The sequence below is a fragment of the Rhopilema esculentum genome, chromosome 15, assembly GCF_057945365.1.
Source record: "Rhopilema esculentum isolate cy_ngs chromosome 15, ASM5794536v1, whole genome shotgun sequence".
Classification (NCBI taxonomy): domain Eukaryota; kingdom Metazoa; phylum Cnidaria; class Scyphozoa; order Rhizostomeae; family Rhizostomatidae; genus Rhopilema; species Rhopilema esculentum.
Window position 1 is genome coordinate 8,908,723 of NC_142829.1, and position 19,376 is coordinate 8,928,098.

The 19,376-nt window shown below is 35.7% G+C and overlaps 3 protein-coding genes across 3 annotated transcripts in view; 2 read left to right on the plus strand and 1 right to left on the minus strand.

Moving 5' to 3' along the window:
• Positions 1–108: 108 nt before the first annotated feature.
• Positions 109–3,110, minus strand: LOC135685182 (uncharacterized). The gene has a single exon (XM_065201016.2). It carries the CDS (start codon positions 2,957–2,959, stop codon positions 1,850–1,852), a length of 1,110 nt encoding a protein of 369 aa, XP_065057088.2. The 5' UTR covers positions 2,960–3,110; the 3' UTR covers positions 109–1,849.
• A 234-nt stretch (positions 3,111–3,344) lies between these two features.
• On the plus strand, positions 3,345–8,453 carry LOC135685183 (dnaJ homolog subfamily B member 4). Its single transcript, XM_065201017.2, has 3 exons — positions 3,345–3,841; positions 5,460–5,674; positions 7,705–8,453. Exons 1-3 carry the CDS (start codon positions 3,493–3,495, stop codon positions 8,176–8,178), a joined length of 1,038 nt encoding a protein of 345 aa, XP_065057089.1. The 5' UTR covers positions 3,345–3,492; the 3' UTR covers positions 8,179–8,453.
• Positions 8,454–15,325: 6,872 nt separating this feature from the next.
• LOC135685071 (adenylate kinase 9) overlaps positions 15,326–19,376 on the plus strand; it is a 44,311-nt gene continuing 40,260 nt past the window's right edge. The window contains exons 1-4 of the mRNA XM_065200822.2: positions 15,326–15,570; positions 16,064–16,120; positions 17,356–17,419; positions 18,514–18,566. Coding sequence (XP_065056894.2) covers positions 15,481–15,570; positions 16,064–16,120; positions 17,356–17,419; positions 18,514–18,566 — 264 coding nt within the window. The 5' untranslated portion in view covers positions 15,326–15,480. The remainder of the gene's footprint in view (positions 15,571–16,063; positions 16,121–17,355; positions 17,420–18,513; positions 18,567–19,376) is intronic.

The window sequence follows — 19,376 nt, forward strand, 5'->3', positions numbered from 1 at the left end:
ATAATTATCAGAAAGTGCAGCTACAAAATGGTGATTTTCTTGAGCTCGAAGAAAATTTTGGTAGATGCATCGAGGTTTCATCAATTTCATTATACAACTTTCATCCTTTAACAGCGCCATCTTAACGGAATAAGATGAAAATTTTTACAGGCAAGCATGGCATCAATAAATTTCTGTTGTCGTGAACAATTCTTGTCAGTTGTTTGAACTGTTTTATGAATTCGGATCGAGAAACAGGCCGACTTTTGACAATTCTCTCGTGCAAACACAAATGCTCCTGTCGGCCCTTTTAACGCCAGTTCTAATTGACGCCGGCGAATTGTTTTAATGTATTGCCACCAAACCTAGTATTTAACACCAAAACATGAACTTGAATAGGGGCCAAAAAATATATTGACAGCTGTGCAACGTTTTTCTTAGGTTAGCATTCTGAAGATTCTGCCTTCTGCACTTAAGACGGAAACTTTCGGGCAGTAACTTAGGCAAAAATATTTTAGATTATTTTAGAGATTTCAGACTAATAAATCTTCGGAGAAAAATGCTTTTTGCGCATCCTTTATTGGCTAATTTCCGATTCAAGCTTATATTTTCTCTCATATTTGCTCTCATATTCTCCCTTATCAAGCTACGAGCAAAGCATGTGTGATCTGAACTCAACATCGTTAACTAAGCTAACTTTGCTTTTCTTAAAGTTTTTGGAACTGAATTTTAAGACATGTTTAAGATGAAAGGTTTCGAGAAAAAATATTCAGCCACTATCCAAAGTCATTGAAAAGCGTTCGTTCTTTATAAAAGAAGATTTATAAGAACATCAAGGCTCGACTAGCCAAAGAATATAACAACGTAAGAACCTGTCCAATGTTTTGTTACTACAGTCCCTACCCCAATGGCGTCACAACCATATCGTAAGCCCCCTTGCAATAATCCTGCACAGGCAGAGAAAGCTATAGAAACTTTTTGTAACCTGGAAATGAAAGAACCATGCGTACTATCGTGACTATTTATAAATTCAAATTTCAATCATAAAAAGACGAAATAAATTTATATCAAAATAAGTTGAGAGATTAAATTTTTGGAGAAAACTTCGTCAAAACTATGATTTTCCGAAATCTGTTTTGTCCGCAACTTGTTATATTTGCAACTTTCCTGATATCTGATGGCCAAAGAAGTTATGGCTTTTCAAGACTAGGTTATAAAAAGTTTGGTAGCTGCCTACAATTTTCTTAGCCTCCAAAATATTTTCACGCAGTGCGATGACCAGGGCTTTGGGGAAAATAAAGGGGGCTTCACACCCATCCCCCAAATCAGCAATTTTTCCGGAAAAATTGTGCTTCAAAAACATGAAATACTGTTGAATCTGGCCACTGCTGATAGACCTCTGAATCTAGGCTTCAACTTTTACAATAATACTGAGATGACTGTCTAAATTTTGTGATGCTTTGAGTTCTCCCACACTGTTGTAACATATATCTTGGTATAATGCAAAAACTGTTACCCTGAAAGTATTTTGTCTTAGATTCTCAAACTCCTTGCTTTAGTGACCAAAATTATAGCTGGTTTCACACCTTCAAATACACCAAATCTTACATAAATAGCATTATTTTGAAATGTATATTAAGGAACCTGGGATAGCAAGAAGCTATCTGCACTAGAAAAGCAACAGAGAAACCAATTTAGTACATAAACCAACAATTGACTTCATTGCAAAAAATATCTATCCAATAAATATCAAAGTGACTCAATACTAAGTTACCTCTACTAATCTACTGCTTATCTACTAAGTTATTTGTAATTTTCAACAATACTTATAAACCATTCTCACATTTCTAAGGGTCAAATGTACTTTGAGCTAAGTCCTTTCAATTTCAGATTCTGCCACACATGCTTGAATGTCCACGCAGTTTGCCTTTTCTGATATATCAGCTTGCTCTTCTGGAAAACTTTGACATTGTGAATTAGTACTCTGCTTCTCTGCTTTTTCAGGCATTTGATTCACATCTATGTCCATTTGGTGACTGTCAACTTCAGGTTGGTCAGGTGAACAGATAGAAATGTTGCTTGTTTCACTTGATTCTGTTTCTATACAGTTGTTATTTGCAGGATCATTGCATTTTCTTTCTAGCAGCATTAACTTTGCATTTAAATCCTGTGCCATTTGTCTCCTACTTATTCGTACTTCCTCATCACCATCAGTTAATATTTCATCTAGCCTCAACAAGGATTTCATTAGCATTTCTTCAAGATAAAGGTAATCCTTTGACCCCTTTGCTCCCTGAAATGAATCAATTCTTGTTGATAGTTCTGCTACTGTTTCCCCAATATCTTTTATAAACTGAAGTTTGGTTGCCTTAGAAGCTGAAATTACTTCAGGTTCTGTTGAAGACTGCTCTAATTGTAGAGTGCAGTGGTTTTTGTCACTATGTACTTGCTTTTTTAATCCTTTAACGTTTTCCTTAACTTCAATATCTGTATCTTTGCAGGCTACAAAAGCATCAACTGAGTCTGTTTCTTCTTGATCGCTGGAAGGCTCATCAAATGGTGTATTTACATTGTCTGGTCGTGTTCTTGTCTTCTGTAAAACTTCTTTTGTCGCCTTTGCTTTTGGCTTCGTTGGCAAACTTGCTTTGTCATCTTTAGCCTTTCTTTGCAATGTCTCGCTCGCTTGTATTTCATCATCTCCTTTTTGAATAGGTATTTCCCAATAACTCTTGCCAGAGCTCATATCACGTTGTAGTCTGGGTTTGAACCCGTCTGTTCTTAGGTCTCTGCGCTCTCTAGAACACTGACGGCAGTGGCAGTCATCATCTTGACCAAAAAAATCGTTCGCCCTTCGCATTCTTGGCTGCCTCCTTGGATCGTTTCGAATCCATTCGTTGCCAAACACTGGATAGCCCCAGCTCATGAAAGATTGAGGATCAAAATCGTAGCCCATGCTCTGATCAGCGTCAAACATCAACATGTGCGTAAAATTTGTCTTATTCGTCTCAGTTTCTATCCATCTGATGAATATCTTTGATTTGAATTGATCTGTTCTTGCCGTTCCTTTTATATCATTTGTTTTGATCGCAAAAATTCCATGGAATTATCTAGAACATTTTGGAACAGCCTCAGATCCACTAGATCTTTCTAGTGGCTGCGTAGCACAACAACATACGTCTTCAGTTGTTTTTAGTAGTTGCTACTACATTTTCGGCGCGATAATTTTGGAAGGCAAATGGCTTTGGAATCTTTAAAAATACGATTTATACTACCCAGTTCCTCCGTTTTTTTAACTTTCAAATTTGTGGCTCTGGCTCGATGAGACAAGACAAAATTCTAAGTAATCTACTTTTGATAATCTGGTCTCTACCCCTGTGAAGGAACACAACAGCAACTTTTTTGTCCACTCTTCACTCGTTCTCGAAGCTCATGGAAGTTTCTGTAGGTCAGTCGGTGTATGAACGCAGAGATAACATAACAGGTTGAAGTAAAGCCTGTTAAAAAGCGCAAGACATGGGGAAGGATTTCTATAAAGTTCTCAATATTCCAAGAACTGCAACTGTTGATGAAGTTAAAAAGGCCTACCGAAAGTTGGCCTTGAAGTATCATCCTGACAAAAACAAAGGTAGCAAAGAGGCTGAGGAGAAATTCAAGGAAGTTGCTGAAGCTTATGAGGCACTGAGTGACCCTCAAAAAAGAGAAATTTACGACCGATATGGAGAGGAAGGTCTGAAGGGAAATGTTGGAGCCAGTGGTGGTGGTCCTGGGTTCCAGATGCCAGAAGGTTTTTCCTTCACATCATTTAATATAGACCCGAATGAAACATTCAGGACAGTATTTGGCGATGAAGACCCATTTGCAAGTATGAATATGTTAATTTTATTTTTTCTTCAAAGCTAGTTTATTTTCAAGGGACCTTCATAGAAATTTTAACGTGGATCTGTCACAAATTAGTTAATACCCTTTTACAATTTATAGATTTATCGCCTTGCAGTTGCATCACCAAATCAAATGTCAACAAAAACCAGCCAATGCTTGCTGCAAACTTGGAAACAATTATTAAAACCTTGCATGCTTGAGTTATTTGCAAAAATGAGCATCCAAACTAACCATTTTAGTACATTCTCATTGCACCACTGGGATTCAATAAGAAAAGAAAATCAATTTTGGCAGGTGGGATGTGGGATCGGTGTAGTTTTCCAAATACCACCTGAAGCTAATAAAATTATAATAAAACTTTGGAATAGTTTTTCAAATTTTGAATATGGAACCGGTGAATGGAATGATTACACCCATGTATAAGTTAGTGTTCACTTTTGTTCATCTGTAACTTTTAGTTATGGGCTTTCATGTTATGGTGAAGTCTGGGATCATTTTTTGGTGATTGTTTCATCGGTTTCATTCCCTATTTAATTGCTTTTGAGTTTAGGGGCATTTATATCAGTCCTTGTGAGGAGCAAAAAGCAAGCGCTTGACAAACTGAGCACCTTAAACTTTCTAGAAATTCAATTGAGCATCATCAAATATCATCAATAATGAAATTTGGTTTTTCAGAGAGCTTAAATATGCTAGGTGCTTGATCTATCAAGCTCCTAAAACAGGGGCTTGCGCGAGCTTGAGTGCTGCTCCTTGCAAGGCCTGATTTATATGGTCTCTACTGTGTGACAAAACTTGAAATATACACTTAAATCAGGAGATGTTAGAGACAATGCCAGTTTGAGGTGTCATGTCAGATTTACAATGGAGGACAGTGTCACAAATTGCTTCTGTTTTTTGTGCAATATTAAACTTGTTTAGTTCAAAACTCCCATCTTGAAATCACTTTCCTTTGTGTTCTACAGATATCTTATATTTTTGCACACAAACAGTATCCTGTCATTGAATTCTTGTGGGATATTTTCATCAACTGTGAAGATTTTCTTCATAAGAACTTTGCAGACACAAGCAGCCTTAGATCTTTGGGTGCAAAGATCATGCATAGTTTGCCAACTAGGATTATAACCTGAGAAACAGTTAACCTCAAATGACTGATAAAACAATTGTCTGGCATGTGTTGCAGCTGCAATTTGTGTAGATATGAAGAGCTTTGAATTATATAATTGAAATGAATTCAGCCTCATCTAGCAAAAATAATCAGTTGTGTCTGTGTACTCAGTTATATTTGAAATCAGTTAGGAGTTTGGAATGTATTGGTTTTTTAAATGTATTTTGATTTTGTCAATTTTTCAATATGGGAATATTTTTTATCATTTTTTTAATCAAATTAGATAAGTTTCTTTTTACTTTTTAATTAAAAACTATAAGCTTTTGCATTTCAAATTAAAGTAAGATCATATACACACATCAACTGGCTGTCACTTGGCAGCATTTGCTTTGAAATTAAAGGCATGCAATATGGATCGCCTAGGTAAAATATAAATCAGAAGTCTTGTTGAGGATCATTTTGTCCATATCTTAATCAACACAAGCTTACATTGCAGATATCTTTGAAAACCTTGGTGGCTTTGGTGGGTTTCCTGGTTTTAGCCATGCTGGGCGAAGTAGAGGTCGTGGAAGGCCTGGCCATCCTACAAATACCATGGAGTTTGAGGATGTTCCATTTTCCTCTTCAAAGCCAAGGCAAGATCCACCCATACAGTATGACCTTAATGTGACCTATGAAGAATTGTTTTCTGGCTGTAAAAAGAAAATGAAGGTAATGGAAACTTTCCTTTTTGAATATTTTAAAATCGTTCTTGCCAAATTCTTATTTTATTTCCTGTTGCATGTAGAAAAATTGTTGCATTCAAGTTATCTTTGTGAATATCTATGTGATCTTCATTGATTTTATATTTTCTTATGTACACAGGGCTGTCATTTTATTTTATCTTATGTACTACATAGGCTGTACTTATCTGTAGACTGTAGACTGTGTAAAAAGTGTCCATTGATTTTTTGGTTGATTTTGACTCCTTTTGTTGGGAAGTCAGGTTTGGCTGTTTTAGGCCTGGCTATGCACCTCAGTACCCTCAATTGCTTGAAAGAAGCGATTAAAAGATCCTCACTGATTCTAAGTGAATTACTTATCTTACCCCACTTCCCACACTATTGAAGCCATCTTTTTTCTGACTCACATTTATTCCATTAACTTAGTCATCATTTTTCATGCATATGTACTGGGTCATAATAAAGGCTCTGAGGGTTCCTAGGCCAGACATTCTTTTCAGGGCCTTGAAGGGTGGCAATGAGTTGATGTCGTAACAGTCTTCTTGAGAGTATCATAAAAACATAATTAAAAACTTCAAAATTTGCAAAGTCAGCTAGATCTGTTACAGATTGTATATGTTTTCTTTCTTCACTGTTCTCTGGTCATGTTTCTAAAAATGTATTTCATTCAAATTTAATTTATTCCACAACATTACTTACAATAATAACACCTACAAGAAATACTAGAAGATAACATTTATATAATCTTAGCAACTTAAAGTGGTGTTGTTAAAGGCACTGAGAATTGCCTATTGGACACTGAAGTGTGAAGAGCACTGTTTATGTCATTTTGGTGTTTGGTTCGTCAGTTTTTTGTATGAGTTTACAATTTAAGGTTTTGTTGAAGCTTATTAGAATTTTAAAAGAAGATGCAAAAAGATACAATGATGAAGCAAATAAGAATAAAAGATAAAGGCCAAATTATATTTTTGGTCTTTATTGTATAGTAAGGTCTAAGTAGACAAGAAAGGACATTTTATTAAAAGTCTGGTGTGCTAGATTTTGTGTAACTTTCCCATTAAGGTACTCCCATTAAGGCCTGACAGGGGGGTCCAGTCTGTTTCAGAGTCTTACCGAATGGCTACCAAATGGCCCATTTTCAATAATAACTTAACTGCTCAGTTTAGCTTGCGATTTGTTATAGATAATGAACAAATTTATCTTTCCCGAAACAACAACAATCAATTATGAAAAAAATTATCAAAAAAGGACCAGGAGAGCACAAAGAAATGGATGCTACCAAGGAAATTATTTCAGTTTTTATGCTACCATTTGTGGAGTTTTTTCAAAAAGTACTACCACTTGAGTGTAATTTTGTTAAATTTCAGCGTACAGAATGACCTCTTTTACCCTGACCAGAACCCCCCTGTCAGGCCATAATGGGAGCACCCCCCCTGGGGTGGCTTGAATCAGCTTTAAAATTTTGAACTAAGCTGAATTAACAGTAATTCACTAGCAAGCAGCAAATGCCATAAACAGAACTTTGCATATTTTTGATGCAAAGATATTATTTTTGATATTAATATTTTTGATGTCATCATTTTGCGACTCTACTGCTCAAGTCTGGTTCTGTCTCCAAGAGAAGCAAGTCACACCACATGTCTTGGCCAATAGTGAAAGAGCAATGTTTGAAACAATTAAACTTCGTGCACATAGCCCATTTTGTAAATACATATTCTGTACATAGCACAAAGTTTCCAACCTGATGCCAGTGATGCCGCCCCAGTATTCTATTCCAGTGATGCGATCTTCATCGATAGATAAGTTTAATTTAGCACAGGGCCCAAATTACTGCAGGCCCACCATGGCTAAGTTGGCCTTTGGGCTAATTCGGTCCTGCACATGTAAGTAGCTGTGAAGAAATGAAAGGCATTAGAAGCACTTGATGCGAAAAAATGATGTGCCAGTTTCACCCTTGAAGGTATAAGACTTGGGGTCATCTGGCTTTGGCTTTTTAAATATGTATATTTGTTTTGTTAGGTTTCAAGGAGGGTGTTGAATCCAGATGGGTATACAACTAGAGAAGAACAGAAAATATTGGAAATAACTGTTAAAAAGGGATGGAAAGAGGGAACAAAGATCACTTTTGCAAAGGAAGGACATCAAAGTAGGGACAAAGTCCCGGCAGATATTGTTTTTGTGATAAAAGACAAGCAACATCCATTATTTAAAAGAGACAAAGACAACAATTTGCTTTATACGGCAAGGATTTCTCTTAGAGAAGCACTTACTGGAACACAATTAGAAATAAAGACTATAAGTGGCAAAATGTTTCAAGTTTCTATTGATGAAATTGTGACTCCTACATCTACAAAGATAATTCGTTGTGGAGGTCTCCCAAGGCCAAAGCATCCAGAGCAAATTGGTGATCTGCTTATTTCATTTGACATTCAGTTCCCAAATCATTTGCCAATCAGGACAAAAGAGGCCTTGCTTCAGCTTTTACCTGAATAGATGCTTCCAACGTGGTCATAAAATTTTAACTATTACAATAACAAATTTAGCTTGCTGGCAAAAAGGAAAGTGATTTCAGTTTAAAAGGAACGTTATTTTTTGGAATGAATTACATTTCAGTGAAAGCAAAAAATGAAATTTTGTTTTTTTGTTTGTTTTGTTTATGGTTCGTTATCATGATCTATGTTTAGAAATTCGTGTTTTGTGTATGAAGTGTTTTTTTGTATGACTGGTGTATGTGAAAATTAATCATTTACATGGATTCATGGATCAGTGATTTGAATTATTTCTCAATCGTTACATCTTTGATGCTGCCTTGTCAAAGTTCTTAAATGTCAATCACATTTCTGCTTTAGAAGTCTAACATTCTATCAGCCTGTTTTCCCAAGTAACGAACTGTTCGTTTAAGCATTATAAATTTTCTAAAGAATTAACGATGATATGGATGTTGAGAGTTGGAAAATCAGCAACTGTCTCAAATTTTCGTATGTTGTCAATAAAATGTTCACAAATAAATTCTTTTTATATATGTGAAAGCCATCAGATCTTTTATCATCCCTGTCACATTTATGTTCCTGGAATTTGCGCTCCTCTTCCCGTTATTTAAAAATTTACAATAGTATGAAGAGCAAGAAATTCTCAACAGTCAAGTAGTTTTGTTGAACTGATGAATATGTTTTAAAGGCCAATATGTATTGAAGGCATATACAGAACAAATGGAGTAGCAGCTAGTTGTAAGGAGGAACCAATGAAATGAACTGCAGCAAGTTTTGGCTTTTTGGAATGTAGACTCTGATTTTTCGAGTTAATTTCCGTGATTTTCTCGAGACTTTAATTTTAACTACGCTATTGAATTTATGAATTAGGATGATTTTCGCGAAAAACATGGAAATTTTCCAGAGCTACTCAGATGTTAAAATCTGGATCAAAAAATGACACCGGTCTTAGTAGTTTTCTGTTCTTCATAAAAACTAGAGAGAATTACTAATGGCCATTTAGAAGATTCCTTCAGATTCAAAATTAGTACCAAGTCAATCAGCATTCTGTAAACCATAGAAGCCAATCGGCACTCGATAGTATTTGCATCTATAATTGATAGTACCAAAACTGTGGTATACTTATATAGACGGAAGAAACTTAAAGGTATTGTGTCCGCATAAAGAACTGCGTTTATTAGGTATACATACCCAACTTGTCAAATAACATCAAATTGGTCAGCTGTGCAATAACGGCTTACGATTGGTCAGTATTCTTGAGATGCAAAACTGCTCACATGAAAAGCTAGCCTCGCAGCAGTGTAGATAAACAGAGCGACCGTAATGGCTGGGGCGATGACATGAATAATCACGTTTCTGAAAACCCCCGCAGAGCTGCTTGCTTTAGCTGGACACATTATCTTTAAACTTGGCAATATTCTGTGTTTCCCACATATTACTTGGAAACAAGAGACACATGTCACAAGAATTTATTCTGGTCAATAGTCGCATCTTTTACATAGAAAGCCCTTCTGCATAGGCTGCTTCAAGTATCACGAAGTTACTTGTGGTGTTCCGCAAAGATTGTCCCTTGGTCTATTTGTATTAATACATGATACAAAAATTTTGAAAGATGCTTGCGAACATTTGAAACAAAACATTGTGCTGACATCACGAATGTGAGGTTAGGCTCAACCAATATGTATTTAATGAATGCAGAACAGGATTTGAAGCAATGTACTATCTGAAAATGTGTGCAAGTGACAGTAAATCTACTTCACTTAGCACAAGAGGTGTTAAATTAAGTCTTTGCATTGATGAGAAACATTAAACCCGAATCCACAAGAAACTAATATATTATCGTTGGAAAAGGTAAAATAAAGAGATTATCTATAGAAAACCCTGTAAAAGTGAATGATTTCGAAACAGAGAGAGTTAACAAAATTGAGTTACTTGGAAACATTATTAATGACGAACTGGAATGAGCAATTAATGTGCATGAAATGGAAAATACGAGAGGATCTTTATAGGATAAAAAAGAAGAAAACTTTTCTTTCTACATGCCAGCTGATCAGCGTTATATAAAGCCCTTATTCAAGCCATATGGCTTGTGCAAGTGTCATTTGAAGAAAGTTTCCAAAGCACGATATAGAATGTCTACAACGCCTTCAAAACGGTGTCTTTCATCATCAGAATAGCTTACCAGAATAAACATTGGCCAAATAAGGTCTGGAATGGTATAGGATACCCTTGACAGATCTCTCATGGTCATGGCAAATAAAATTTTAAACATGCATTGAATTGCAAGTATACCTCAAACTTTAGGCTAAGTGCTTGAAATGGAGTTCTTATAAATACTAGCGAACTTTCCATCAATCACTTAAAAATGAATTTTATAGATCCTTGTATTCTTTAAAATATTGGTGTGGTACTATGTTTGCATTAAGACAAGGAGCGTGGCAACAGTGGCGAATCTAGCCTTAAAAATCTGGGGGCCAAACACTCAAGTTATAAGGGTCAACGCTAGCGATTACTTTGCGAACTAGCAGAATGTAGAGCATTGACGTGGTGGCTCGAAATTAGCTACGAGGCACCGATTTTTAGCGCTCCCTAGATAAGTATGTTCTTGGTAGAGCTCTATCAAGGCTGTTATCATTATTCCAAATAGTTTTATTTTAGTGGCGTAAGGAGCAGCTGCGTCCCCTTGGAAAAAATAAAGAAAATTGTGGCTGGGGCCCCTAAAGGTTCGGGACCCTTTGTTATTTGACTAAAAGTAACTTTGTTCTGTTGCTCCACTGAGTTTTATCTATTTAACAATAATGCATCTTGAACATTAGAATTTCAACAGAAGAACTATCCTTCGAAAAATAAAAGGCTAATAGCTTTGTGAGGCTGATCGGTAAAATTTTTCCATAGTAGTTATGTCTTATATTCAACCTCCATGAGATCAAGCAAATCATTCTGTTACACAGAATTTCAAATCATAGAATTCCGATAGCAATAGTAGATTGCCAAGGTATACTAGGATGGTATTGGTATTTCCCTGCGCTGGGTTCCATAGTGAAAAGGGTTTTCAATGGGATGCAGAGAATCTTGGTTTGGGCATAACCTGCACTCCCCACCCCAAGAAGATGTAATTTCGTGATAATATATAACAAATATAGAATTTAAATGATTGTCAAGATGAATTTTCCTTGGTAACTACAGAAAGAAGCCTAAATTTCATTAATGTTCACCTCGGTTACAAACCAAAACGCTTATTTAGCTTGTTAAATAAATGCAATAAAGATCGCATTAAGCAAAATAAAGAGAGCAACCCTAACAAAGTCAAAATCGAATGAACAGCTTTGGAAGAAAACATTGAATTATTTATAAAAACTTTTGAAAATTTTGGGGGGCAAAGAAAATTTATGGGGGGCGTGGCCCCTGTGGCCCCTGTGGCCCCTGTGGCCCCTAGCCTCCCCCCGTAAAAATGCCACTGCGTAGAGATGCAATGAATGTCCAGCAACTCTTACCTTGATGCCTTGATTACCAGCTTACCTTGATGCCAACAACATATCCTAATTGGGAAAGATCCTAAATATGAAGTATCAGAAACGAAAGGGATTTTATCGCAATATGTGTAATGGGTTAATTAGCACCAGTTAGTGATGTCTTTATTTATCGGCTTAAAGTTATTGAAAGAACCCCTTTGAAATAGCTTTTCGAGATTTTTGTCAAAGTTGTCTTTTCTTTCCCTGTAACTTCAAAAGCTTCCCCAAAACCTGCAAAACCAATCTTGCTTTCCAGGCTTCAGGGTCATATCTCTGCAGGAGAGAGGAAATCGAAAGTAAATTTTAGAAACTCAGACGGTTGTTGAAATCTCTGTTCAAAACTTGTTGGGGAGGAATTTTGAAGCTAGAAACAGTGAGGCTCTTCAGATTTTCTGTTGTTTTAAAATGTCAGTGACATTTTCGTTTCCTATGCCCACTTGAAAATCACAGTAATAAGTTTTCACAAAATTTTTGACTTCTAGGTTTTTAAAAATTAAGCTTTTTCTTCTAATTTTGGCTTTGTGTTTAAAGTTTAGTAACTGTTTCTGATTTTCAGAGTCCAAAAATATATGGTTCCACGGCTGTTGACCGGAGGAAGGTCATGCAGCGATGTAGTAGCCTGTAACCAGACCCTTAACCCTGTTCTCTAGAATATTCTTTCAGGTAAACAGTCGTTTGTACTTTTAAGGACAAAATAGCATTTTTATTAACTACGATGGGCAGTGAGGGTGAATGGAGACTACGGTGAAAAGGCCACTACTCCAAGTGGCCTTTGCCTACCCCCGCAGCTCAAATGAAGATGCTTTTGTAAAGAAGAAAATGTGAAAATTCATAGCGACTTTTTGAGGGAACTCAGTTGGAGATTTATTGCCAGCTTTATCTCTATTTGATGTTCCAAGTGAATTCAAAGTGGGTTGCAAATAGTGATAATAGCCAACATTGCCCAAAATCTGTTCTAAATTTCAAATAGCGAATTGTGAGCTTGCAAGCAGCCAATATTGTCTTTCTAGTCGCCTGAAATATTCCATCCACTTTCAAACGTGCATGGCTGTATACGATCTTTGCATTCCACTAAAATTCCTATCAAATCCATTTTGACACCTCGAATGGGGTGCTTCCAATAAATCGAAAAGTCATTTTGACAAACTCCAGAAGTTTGAAGAAGTTGTTGCTTTAAAAAAATTCTACATTGCGGAATGCTTGATGTGATTTGCAGAGACTTTAAGAAAGTGATCGAAAGTCTTCGAATACCTTCTTAAAGCTAAGAAATATTCAGAGGCTTCTCAATTTCCGAAGTTTTTCTGGGGAAACATGCTAAAGCGTAGTTTTAACTCTAGGGAGCACCGGGGTATTTTTGAACATTTTAAACATCTAGGTGCGAATTGTTTTGCAGTTATAAGGAAAGTCTTCAGGCCAATTCAGTTTTAATGATTCTATGTAACAAAACCAAGATGTTATACCACAGAATGAACGCAAAGGGGTGGGGGAGGGGACTGGTGTTGATGGACGCTTGTAAAGCATTAAATAACAAAATACTCTTGTCCTTACTTCATGTAAATTTCTGAAATATTCAATAAATTATCTGATGTTTTTTAAAAAAGTATAGAATGGTATTGATGAACAAAATTCTACACTGCTGCCATCGTAAAACAAGTTTCAAGTTTAAGGTGGGCGCTTTTTCCTAGGGATGAGAAAAACTGTACAATGGTAAAGTTGTGACCATGTGAGCAAAAGCAAGAAAATAAAGATACCAGATGCAAGTTAGGGATAGATTTAAGTGGCAAGGACTGGGGATGTTAGATAATGGCAGGATTTTTGCTACTCTTTTCAGGTGACTGGAAAATGAAGAAAACGCCCAATGGAAGTTCAGTTCTAAACTTGAAAATAAAAAAGACAAGAAGATAAATATATCCACTTTTGCAACAATCGTTTTGTAGTACAGGATATGGAATTATTTTGAAAAAGGCAAACATTTTGAAACATAGTAATAAAGCTTTTTGTCTGACACTTTCTTCAGAGTATAAAACGTCAGAAAAAAGATCGAAAACTCGGCAGTTTTGAAATCTATCGAAATAAACAGTACTAATCACTATTGTGAAGTCAGAAAGAGTTCGTTTTCACCTTTAAACTCCATTGGTAATATTTCCAATAGGCTAGCGGCGCTGATTGGGGAACCTGAATCTCGACAGTCGTGTGCTAGCGTTTCTGATTGGACTATTTTGATCCACAACTTGGTATACATATTTCCTAGCGTATAATTTTTTATCTATGTTCTGACGCCGTATACTCTGAAGAGTGTCAGGGAAAAACTCGATAAACGAATTATTGCGTTGCATTGGATTCGGTTTGCAACAGAAACTTTTTTCAGATTTGGGCGGTCTTTCTCCATCCCAAAAATAATCTAGGCCTACGTATCCCAAAAATGGAGTTAAAGAAATACATCAACTTTTGAAGCATAACAATAAAAACATAGAATTCTTGCGATTTTCCTGAATATAACAGCAAAATATACAGAAGGGTTGTATGGCCTAATAACGGCAAAGGCACATGACCTTCACAAAACTTTAGAGATGTCTGAACAAATTCAACTTTCTAATTTCACGTTTGCATAACAAAGAAATTTATAAAAGAAACGAAAAAATCAAACTTTTAAGCTTCAAACAAAGTTTATTTCATCAACGAAAACGCTACAATTTTATTAAATTATTGCATTTATTCAAGCTACTTTTAAAACTGCGTAACATTCAAGGAGAAGCATAGTACACTCATTTTTTCATAAGAAACTGGCTATAAGAAACGAGTACTGGACAGTCAGAAAAAATTAAGAAACTTCAGTTCTCGAAGCAAAAAAATTAAGAAACTATTAAATCGTGATAAAACTGAGAACAACGAAATTTTGTAAAAGCCAAGAACAAGATTGCCCTGTTGGCCTAGAAATTTAGACACAAGGGATAAAATTATACTTTCTACGTCTAAATACAGCGTCAGAAGGGAAGCGAATCTCTTGACGTCAAAAAAGGTCACGAACATTTCATAACATCATTTATATGAAATCATAATTAAGAAACTCTTAAGAAACAGTGAGTATTGAAATTTCCAGACCAGAGTGTATTCGTCGGCGATGTTTAATTTTTGTTATGGGAGAGCATTTTCTTCTTATAAAGCTGGAAAATTTGCTTTTTTCATGATTTTTATAGGCATGTTTTTGCTAATGATCCAAGATAACGTTTTCTTTTTTCAAAACAATTTTTAAAGCAAATTTTTGCATCATTTTGCTGCTACTGACACCAAAAATAGTTTTTCACCGAATGAAAGCAGAATTTACCGAAGAACTCAAAAATATTAGGGGGGGGGGGGAAGGGGAGAGTTCGTACCCTCGCAAACCATCAAGGCAATGTTTCAGTTATTTTCTAGATTTATCTGTTTAGTTAAAATGGCCTGAATAAAACTGACGAATCAGATATGAGAAAAGTGAAATTAGAAATACAAGGAATAGATAATTACAAACTCTTTGCTGAGAACGTCGCAGATTCTTATAAAAGAACCGCAAAGTGGCAAAAAGATATACTTTTGAAATTCTGCTATCCAAAATTTTGGCTTGTATCCCTGTCGTAACGGATCGGCAGACCGTACATCTGGTCACCATAGCGACATCTTCCCTGTACACAAAATGGCACTCGATCTATAACCGCAACATGTTTGTTGTTGATCAGATAAATCTGAAGTTGACCTTTCAGTGACTGCATGTAATAATTTAGAAACAAGGTTTGTTAGCTTAATGCCGGATTAGCAACATGAAGAAAGACAGGCGACCAACTTCTGCCATTTCCAGTCAAAGGATTTCATCAACTGTAGAAGAGATCGATCCTTTCGACGAAGACGAGGTAACCAACTGGCCTATTTCCTCAATTATTTGACTGGAATCTTTCCAAATACTGTACATGCAGTTTAAGCAGTTTATAAGGGAAGCAACTGTCGATATTTTTGATAAATCTAAAAATTCACAATCCAGAAAATTTAGAGTTTTCTAGCAGCAGGTACCTCGTTCGCTCAAAAAGTCCCCAAATGTTAAGCCTAGTAGGACATTTTCACCATTTGAAACGTCACTTTGTCGAGTATATTTATCCGATAGGTCAAGAATTAAATACTATTGTTTATATTTACTATTAAATACTATTAAATAATTACTTTCTAAAAATGGTTGTTAGTATTTAAACTTTAGTAAGCTTTAAATAAGAGCTAATCGATATTAGCCTATCTCCATGCACAACACCACCAGACCAATTTCACCAAAGCCTAGGCGATTTGTTTCTTGTTTTGGCAAATTAATCTTTATTTGGTAATTTAACTTTGATGTTTTCTATTTCATTCACACAGACAGAGAGAAAGTTTCTCTTATCAAAGCCTACATGCTTCATTGTGTTTGGGAAACCTGTGAGTTTAAATATTTTATATTCAAATGTATATGAAAGAATAAAAAATGGATGGGTCTGATCAATTGTTAATGAACTAATCATTTTTTAAATTAATCCAGCAAAATGATTAGTGCCTTTGAAAGACAGATTATTCATCATGATATAACAGTTTCAATAAACATAAATCAAATTTTGCATTCATTAAGGCATGGATTCAGCCTGAGTTCTGACCTATGCAAAGTTTGTCAGAAAGAGAAACCATGTCCTTTTGTATTTGTAATGCCCAAATTTGTTGGAATAAAAAAAGAATGCTGATATTAAAAAGGGGGTTAAGAAAATAGTTGAGGGGACCAATCTAAAAATGGATGAAAGGCTGAATTCACCTGCAGGAAAAATTCTGCCCAACAATAGTAGGATCTTTACCAAGACCACCCATTTTTGGAGGATAGTTGAAATACCAAAACTCTACCTGGTTGACACTTCAAAGCTGGAACTTTCTAGGCAGGGGTGAATAGCAATTGTCAACTTCCATTATATTGGTCACAGCAGACAATTGCATAGAACAATTGCATTTCATTGGTCAATAGAGGCAAAAATGACGTCTGATTTGATAAATCAAATCTCACCTTTGCTCACGCCAATATTGCAGAATAAAAGAATAAATGACATTCTGATTGGCTTAAAAGACTTTTGCATTGGTCAAGCAAGTGGTGAATGGCTCTCGAAAGTAAAAAAAACTACTGGATTCAGAAAACACGGACCAGATAAATGCCTAGAATCACCACATGACAGTTCTGTGCTGAGGCCAAAAGCAAATCAGCAAAAAATATACTCTGTCTGATGCATGCTGTTGGTATATGACCTAGGACAAAAGTTACTGAACCATTGATTTAAGATTTTCATAGTTTTCATTTTTGTTTTGATGCATAAAATTCTGACTTATGCTTCTGCATCTTAAATGTGGAATGTAGTCTGGATCCACCTCTGTGTCATGTTAATTCATGACATTTCAGTACTATAAAAGGGGGCAATGCATCTCAAAATACTTAAAAATACAGTATAGCTAAAATGGCAAGAAATAAAAGCAATAATTATGATAGAAAAAGAAATAAAAACAATAAAGTAATAATGAGTTGAACTGCCTGTTTCTGAAGCACCTTTTCCAATCATAATTTTTCTCAAGCTCTCTATGTTTTTTATAATGTATTATTGAAAATGATTGCATTTAATCTAGTTATCTGTCACATTTTGTAGGGGTCAGGAAAAACTACTATCTGTAGAAACTTAGCAAGAATCTGGAAATGTCAGTTTGTTAATGGTGAGTGAAATAGTGAACTAAATTGTAAATGGTTTTTACCTAGTGTTATTCAGTATCAAACCTAGTAAAATTTACTTACTAGAATGTATTTAGTTTTTATGGTATTTAGAAGAAGACTCATTTTGGTTGGACAAAGTTCAGGGTGATGCATTTAAATATAAAGTACATCAAATTTGATATAAATTGAATTTCAAGAACATTAAATTCTTGAATGCAATACATATGTAGCATAGAGAAAAGTAGCAGGTGATAAGCTCACTGTTCCATCATGGGTACTCCAGCTTTGCCACTTCTGGTTATACTAAGCCAGCAAAGACAATAGGTCAGATCAAAGGGTACTGGTGCTCCTTAAACTACCCCAAGATCTGTCACAGAGTGGATACAAGCAGGGTAATTGTTTAGTGTTCCTTTGTTAGAACATAGATATAGGATCATGAGGCTTTGTGACATTTCCTACCAGTGCAGTAATTTTTGATTAAAAAGCCTGAAGCCCAGAGATAAATCATAATTTTCAGATAACAGGAAACATGTGTGATAGCCTTAATGGTTTATTGACCAACAGAGGTTGAAGTGCATTCACTAGCACTCCTCTTTGTGGTACACCTGAGGACAAAGCTTGGTCCAGATGCAGAAACTTGTGTTGTTGATTCATATCTTCCAACCTTTATCTCTTTTCGCCCATTTCTCAATTTGTTAGTGCCCATGTTAGTGCTAATGACCTATCAGTCATTTGTCAAACTGTCTGAGATTCATGCATTTTCTGATGTATCCCAATTTATTTCAAGCTACTTCTAGTCCAACCAGGGGCAGCCCAGCTAAGAAGATATTCCCCTTCTGATAATGATTTCCTAATCATAGTTGACTTATGACTAATTTACATGCCCTAATATTTTACTCTCTTACTTCGAAATACTACTGTATGCATACATGAGTTTATATGTCTTTGACATTTAACTGTTATTCATTCAAATGTAACTTTTACTCTTATATTTTCCTCTTGAATCAGTTAACTAAAATTGCTTTTTAGATATCACATTGCTTTATAGACAACAAACAAAATAATTTATTATTGAGCATTCATTTTTGTCTTATAGCACCAAACAGCATCGCACAAGCAATAGAATTACAAACAGACTTGGGAAAGCAGGTTAAACTCATTTATTCTAACATAGCCCTTTTAATAGAAATGACATGGGTATTCAGGAGCAGTGGCGGATTTAAAGGGAGGGGGGTTGCCCCTCCCTTACCAAGCTGAAGCAAGTCTGACGCCCCTTTTTGGAGACTGTTTGGCACAATTATTATGATATTTCCCTTTAAAACGTTAAAAGAGAGCCTTTTGTCAGTAACTAGGGTCTGGAATTGTTGTATACTGCGTACTCTTGTTTTTCTGCGCCCCCACTATCAACTGCCCCTCCTTAAAATGTCCTCTGGATCCGCCCCTGTTCAGGAGCTATAAAGGAGTTGTTCAAAATCCTCAACCTATAGAGGCATAGGCTAGCACCCTGAATTTAAGTGCCCCTGTAAGGCCCCTTTGTGGTACATGGGTGTGAGCCCTAAAAAAATTTAAAAAACATTGAAATATTTTAGCGAGTATTTGCTTAATAGCGAGGTGTTTATTTATTCCCGATTCACGACCATTCGCAGTTTTTAGAAATGTTTTCTCAAAATGACAAGAGACTTAAATGGAATAGGAAAGTAAATCTTGGGACAGACATTTTTATGAAGTTCTAGCCTTACAGTATTTTCGTTGTTATCGTCAACAAGGAAAACTGTATGTTTCCCTCAATAAATGGGAGGAGAGAGGGATAAAGTAGTGCTTTTAAAATCGTTTTATAAAGAAGCTCAATCGAATTATAAGAGATAGGGAAAGGGTACATCTGCAAACACATGCAAATCGAGATTTGCTTTTTAAATGGCTTTAGCATTGGCAGGTTCTCATTCTTGATGCGTGATAGAT